Source organism: Etheostoma spectabile, chromosome 18 (genome assembly GCF_008692095.1).
Source record: "Etheostoma spectabile isolate EspeVRDwgs_2016 chromosome 18, UIUC_Espe_1.0, whole genome shotgun sequence".
Taxonomy (NCBI): domain Eukaryota; kingdom Metazoa; phylum Chordata; class Actinopteri; order Perciformes; family Percidae; genus Etheostoma; species Etheostoma spectabile.
This window is the reverse complement of record NC_045750.1, coordinates 1,340,516-1,347,346: the sequence shown is the minus strand read 5'-3', so window position 1 is coordinate 1,347,346 and position 6,831 is coordinate 1,340,516. Positions and strand designations below refer to the sequence as shown.

The 6,831-nt window shown below is 44.8% G+C and overlaps 1 protein-coding gene across 1 annotated transcript in view; it reads right to left on the bottom strand.

Moving 5' to 3' along the window:
- Positions 1 to 315: 315 nt before the first annotated feature.
- Positions 316 to 6,831, bottom strand: part of man1a1 (mannosidase, alpha, class 1A, member 1) — a 190,749-nt gene continuing 184,233 nt past the window's right edge. The window contains exon 12 of the mRNA XM_032543047.1: positions 316 to 1,203. Coding sequence (XP_032398938.1) covers positions 1,077 to 1,203 — 127 coding nt within the window. The 3' untranslated portion in view covers positions 316 to 1,076. The remainder of the gene's footprint in view (positions 1,204 to 6,831) is intronic.

The window sequence follows — 6,831 nt, the reverse complement described above, 5'->3', positions numbered from 1 at the left end:
TAAAGCTCCAGGTGGACTGAGGGTGAGATGAGCAGAGGGACAGCTTAGAGAGAGCGGGGGGGGGGCGCTCGTGAGTCCTGTTCACACCCAACACACCAGAGGACGGAGGAAGCAGTCGGGGGGCGGGGGTAAGCAGGGGGGGGGGGGGGGGGGAGAGACCACAATGGTCTAAGTGGGCTCATAAAAGAGGCCCGGGTTGTGCTGCGTCTTTCCTTCGACTCCCACAGAGACAACGCATGTTTTATATAAAAGCAAATCTCTCTCTGAAGACTGTGTAGCAGAAGGGTAGTGGTGCTTTTTTTTGGGGGGGGGGGGGGGGGTGGGGTTGCCCGCGTGGGAGGGAAACCGGTTTTATGTTCAGATATCGAAGCGTAGGTAGCAGAAGGAAAACCAGAACAAGTCAGCTTGTACTCCTCAGATAAGAGAGCTGCAGTCTCTGGGTTTTTGGGCCCAAAGCTCAGTTCTTAAATATCCACATCAGGGAAACGACCCGGTTAAGGTCTGCCAGTGTACTCCTTCTACACACACACACACACACACACACACACACACACACACACACACACACCACACACACACACACACACACACACACACACACACACACACACACTGTGAAAACTGCCCAGACTGTCGCTCTGAATGAGATCCAAACGAAGGTTGAAGGTGAACTAACCTGCTGCAAATGTGAAGACATCTTCAGAGAGTCCTGCTTGTTGTGATGCAAGAATATTTAAAAAAAAAAAAAAAAAAAAAAAAAAAAACAAGCACCTGCAGAAGATATCAGTGCAATGTCTTTTTTGAGTTATTATGTCATCCGGCAGTAAATATGTCGGTTCTGGTCGGCGCCGACAAGATGCAAAAAAAAAAAAAAAAAATACCCAGATTCTACAGTATGAAGTCCGTGCCAACAGGACTGCTTTCTGCTGTTGATCCCATTTAAAAAAAAATCCCAATCAAGAGGCATGTGGGTCCATCGGGGACGCCAAATGGTTTCAGACAGACAGCTGGAGGCTCAGGTGCACAGGATCACAGGTTCTCGCACTGGACTTGGGCGTCAGCGCGGGACGGGTCCACTACTCCACCTCGTTGGGGAGGTCTGTTTTGTCCTTCTGGATGACGGGCAGCGGGTGAGCCTCGGTGTTGAAGACCCAGTGGTCGAACGGCAGGTGGTCGTCGTCTGAGAAGAGCAGGTAGAGATACCTGACGGGAGGACAGAGGGGAAGCGTTAAATTGAGATTACCCTTGCGGGCCAAGAGAGGACAGATAAAATTAGAGATACCTGACAGAGACAAGAGAAGGACAGAGTTAAATTAGAGATACCTGACGGAGACAAGAGAGGGACAGAGTAAAATTAGAGATACCTGACAGAGACAAGAGAAGGACAGAGTTAAATTAGAGATACCTGACGGAGACAGAGAGAGGACAGAGTTAAATTAGAGATACCTGACGGAGACAGAGAAGGACAGAGTTAAATTAGAGATACCTGACGGAGACAAGAGAGGGACAGAGTTAAATTAGAGATACCTGACGGAGACAAGAGAGGGACAGAGTTAAATTAGAGATACCTGACGGAGCAGAGAGGGACAGAGTTAAATTAGAGATACCTGACGGAGACAGAGAGGGACAGAGTTAAATTAGAGATACCTGACGGAGACAGAGAGGGACAGAGTTAAATTAGAGATACCTGACGGAGACAGAGAGGGACAGAGATTAAATTAGGATACTGACGAGGACAAGAGCGGGACAGAGGTAAGAACAATAGAGATACCTGACGGAGACAAGAGAGGGACAGAGAGTAAATTAGAGATACGCACGGAGACAGAGAGGGGACAGAGTTAAATAGAGATAACTGACGGAGACAAGAGGGGACAGAGTAATTAGAGAATAACCTGACGGAGACAGAGAGGGACAGAGTTAAATTAGAGATACCTGACGGAGGACAAAGAGAGGGACAGAGTTAAATTAGAGATACCTGACGGAGACAAGAGAGGGACAGAGTTAAATTAGAGATACCTGACGGAGACAGAGAGGGACGAGTAATTGAGATACTGACGGAGACAAAAGAGGGACAGAGTAATTAGAGATACATCGGAGACAGAGAGGGACAGAGTTAAATTAGAGATACCTGACGGAGACAAAAGAGGGACAGAGTTAAATTAGAGATACTCGACGGAGACAGAGAGGGACAGATGTCATTTAACCCTTGTGTTGTCCTCGGGTCAACTTTGACCGGTTTACAAAAACCTTCTATGTGAGAAAAGAGAAGAACGTTGAAAAAAAGTGACAAATGTTGAAAAAAAACTACAAAAAAGCGGGGGAAAAAATAAACAAAACCATTGTTTTTTAAATGCTGAAAAAGTGACCAAAAAAATGGAAAAAGTGACAAAAAAACATCAAAAACACTGGAAAAATCAACAAAGAAATTGTTAAAAAATTGACTAAAACAATTAAAAAAAAACATAAAAAACGTTGGAAAAATCAACAAGGAAATTGTTAAAAAAATGACTAAAACATAATAAAAAAAATGTCAAAAAAGTGACAAAAAAACATTAAAAACACAGAAAAATACATAATTAAAAAAACGTCAAAAAACTGACAAAAACATCAAAAACATTGGAAAAATCAACAAAGAAATTGTAAAAAAATTGACTAAAATATAATTAAAAAAACGTAAAAAAGTGACCAAACAAAACATCAAAATCATTGAAAAAATTGACAAAGAAAGTGTTAAAAAATTGACTAAAACATAATAAAAATGGGCAAAAAAGTGGCAACACTGAAAACACTGAAAAATACATAATAAAAAAAACGTCAAAAAAGTGACAAAAAACATCCAAAAACATTGGAAAAATCAACAAAGAAATTGTTAAAAAACTGACTAAAATATATTTAAAAAAAACATCAAAAAAGTGCAAAAAAAAAAATAGGAATAAAATTGGGAAAATGTTGAGAAGATTGTAGAAAAAGAACAACAAACTGTTAAAATTTCAACCCAGAAAAACCCAGAGTTGCAGGTCGACGGGAGGACAACACAAGGGTTAACACACTCTGCAGTGGTGCAGGATCACAGCTGTTTCCTTTATGAGTTACAATGAACTTTTATAGATAGAAATATAACCCAGATATTGTGATCGGGGGGCTCTATTTTCGCAACACAAGCACATGTTCCCCCCTCACACAGCCCTTTGGCGCTGCTACACCTGCAGTATATGAACCAAAAGAGCAGGACGCACACAACACACTGATGTGCACTGATTGTTGACGTTGCACCATTAAAAAAATAACCCCTACAACCACAGAAATACCTTTGGGGAAATACATATCTATCAACAAAACGGGGGAAAAAAAAAAATCAAAGTCTGACATTTTTTGAAGGAAAATGAAACAATATTAGGACGGAAAACTAAGCAAACATGTCTCAAGTCTCTGGATTTTGTGTAAAAACACTCCATGAAGTGGAAAATCAGGGTTTCTGCAGGTTGCACCAAGTCAAATTTAAGACTTTTTAAGAAGTTAAGACCGATATCACCACACCAGACACAAACTCAGATGTCAGAGACAGGGAACATCGTCTGAAATGATTCCCTGATTTCCTCTTTGGTATTAAAGGACTGGTGTCTACATCGGCTGCAATAGACGTCGCATTTTGGTCCCATTTGTAGTCATAATACAGGGAATTATATTTGGACTAGTGACAGAAAAAACTACAACACCCATGAATTAAAACACAAACTCTTCAATGAGCGTTAGAGGTTACACCTCCTGGGGTCAAATTGACCCGTTGTCCCATATCAATGTTCTTTTTAATTCCCCAAAATAACATGACTGATTCCACCCAACGCTCTTTACCAAGTACAAATCTCTACTTTCATTAATTTTGGGTCTTATTCAATTTTATAGCATTGTAAAACAAATGGAAGTGTTTTTGAAATAGTATTGAGTAAAAGTTGACATATTCCAGTCTGTGATTATCATCAACATCCATTCCTTTAATTTTAGTCTCAATAATTCCTAATTTCTGCTTTTCTAACTCAAACATTAGGTATAATTTCCTATAAATGAGGTTTATTGACCATAAATTCCAAAAATAACTGTAAAGCTAAAGTCAATAAGTTAGTGTTACGTAGTGTCAAATGTCAAAAAATGTGACAAACATTAAAAAAGTGTTGAAAAAAGGGACAAAAATGTAAGAAAAAGTTAAAAACATTGATTAAAAAGTGTTGATTTTGACCAAGTCCAATTTTGACTGGAACACAACACGAGGGTTAAGACTGTATAAGACCTGAAATGTAGCATTTTGAAATTTAAGACTTTTTTGGACTTTCTATGACCCTCGTAAACCCTGAAAATACGAGTCCTACAAAGGATGATTTCTCTGAAGGTTCCCCAGCAAATAAGATGTAGTTTAATGTTGCTGTAGTGTGTAAATGGACCTTAAATTAAGGTGTTTTTGTAAATCTATAGCTGAATTTGATATAAATGATTCAAAATAAACTTAGTAAAACTTAGTTGTACTGAGATAAAAACTCTTTAATTGAAACCTTGAGGGAAAATAAGGTTTTATTTACACAAACATGGTGAATATGTCTTGTTTTGGGATGTTTGGAGTTATTACGTATCGTCAGTCCTGCCAAAAGAAACCAGAAACAGATGGGGAGCTGAGAGGTTTCTGAACCTTGAAGTGATGTGATTCTGCGGTTTAATGTCATCAGACGTTATAAAGCTTCTCCAAAATAACGTTACACATCGAAGGAGAGAGAGAAAATCAAGGAAGTGAAGTGAGTTTTTGGACGATTTTGTTGGACAAGTCTGACCGACTTTGGATTTCATCATAATAAATAATATTAATGTTAATAAAAAGGAAGCAAATGGGTTGTTTTCAGGCTCTTCTCCTGTGGAACCAGGTTCCAGTCTGGGTCCAGGGACCAGAGCGTTCAGCTATCAGTCCTCTCCTGTGGAACCAGGTTCCAGTCTGGGTCCAGGGACCAGAGCGTTCAGCTATCAGGCTCCTTCCTGTGGAACCAGGTTCCAGTCTGGGTCCGGACCAGAGCGTTCACTATCAGGCTCTCTCTGTGGAACCAGGTTCAGTCTGGGTCCAGGGGCCAGAGCGTTCAGCTATCAGGCTCCTCTCCAGTGAACCAGGTTCCAGTCTGGGTCCAGGGACCAGAGCGTTCGCTATCAGGCTCCTCTCCTGTGGAACCAGGTCCAGTCTGGGTCCAGGGACCAGAGCGTTCAGCTATCGGCTCCTTCATGTGGAACCAGGTTCCAGTCTGGGTAGGGACCAGAGCGTTCAGCTATCAGGCTCCTCTCCTGTGGAACCAGTTCCAGTCTGGGTCCAGGGACCAGAGCGTTCAGCTATCAGGCTCCTTTCCTGGGAACCAGGTGTCCAGTTGGGTTCAGGGACCAGAGCCTTCAGCTATAGGCTCTTCTCCGTGGAACAGGTTCCTATGGGTCTAGGGACCAGAGCGTTCAGCTATCAGGCTCCTTCTGTGGAACCAGGTTCCAGTCTGGGTCCAGGGACCAGAGCGTTAGCTATCAGGCCCTCTCCTGTGGAACCAGGTTCCGTCTGGGTCCAGGGACCAGAGCGTTCAGCTATCAGGTCTCTCCTGTGGAACCAGGTTCCAGTCTGGGTCCAGGGCACAGAGTTCAGCTATCAGGCTCCTCTCCAGGAACCAGGTTCCAGTCTGGTCCAGGGGCCAAGAGCGTCAGCTATCAGGCTCCTCTCCTGTGGAACCAGGTTCCGTCTGGGTCCAGGGCCAGAGTTCAGCTATCAGGCTCCTTCCTGTGGAACCAGGTTCAGTCTGGGTTCAGGGCCAGAGCTTCAGCTATTAGGCTCTTCTCCTGTGGAACCAGGTTCCATATGGGTTAGGGACCAGAGCGTTCAGCTATCAGGCTCTCTCTGTGGAACCAGGTTCCAGTCTGGGTCCAGGGACCAGAGCGTTCAGCTATCAGGTCCTCCTCCTGTGGAACCAGGTTCCAGTGGGTCAGGGGCAGAGCGGTCAGCTATCAGGCTCCTTCCTGTGGAACCAGGTTCCAGTCTGGGTTCAGGGACCAGAGCGTCCAGCTATCAGGCTCCTTCCTGTGGAACCAGGTTCCAGTCTGGGTCCAGGGGCCAGAGCGTTCAGCTTCAGGCTCCTCGTGGAACCAGGTCCAGTCTGGGTCCAGGGACCAGAGCGTTCAGCTATCAGGCTCCTTCCTGTGGAACCAGGTTCCAGTCTGGGTCAGGGACCAGAGCGTTCAGCTATCAGGCTCCCTCTCCTGTGGAACCAGGTTCCAGTCTGGGTCAGGGACCAGAGCGTTCAGCTATCAGGCTCCTTCCTGGGGAACCAGGTTCCAGTCTGGGTTCAGGGACCAGAGCGTTCAGCTATCAGGTCCTCTCTGTGGAACCAGGTTCCATTGGGTCTAGGGACCAGAGCGTTCAGCTATCAGCTCCTCTCCTGTGGAACCAGGTTCCAGTCTGGGTTCAGGGACCAGAGCGTTCAGCTATCAGGCCCTCTCCTGTGGAACCAGGTTCCAGTCTGGGTCCAGGGACAGAGCGTTCAGCTATCAGGCTCCTCTCCTGTGGAACCAGGTTCCAGTCTGGGTCAGGGACCAGAGCGTTCAGCTATCAGGCTCCCTCCTGTGGAACCAGGTTCCAGTCGGGTCCAGGGACCAGAGCGTTAGCTATCAGGCCCTCTCTGTGGAACCAGGGTCCAGTCAGGGTCCAGGGACCAGAGCGTTCAGCTATCAGGCTCCTCTCCTGTGGAACCAGGTTCCAGTCTGCGTCCAGGAGGCAGACACCGTCTCCACATTTAGGAGTAGGCTTAAGACTTTCCTCTTTGACAAAGC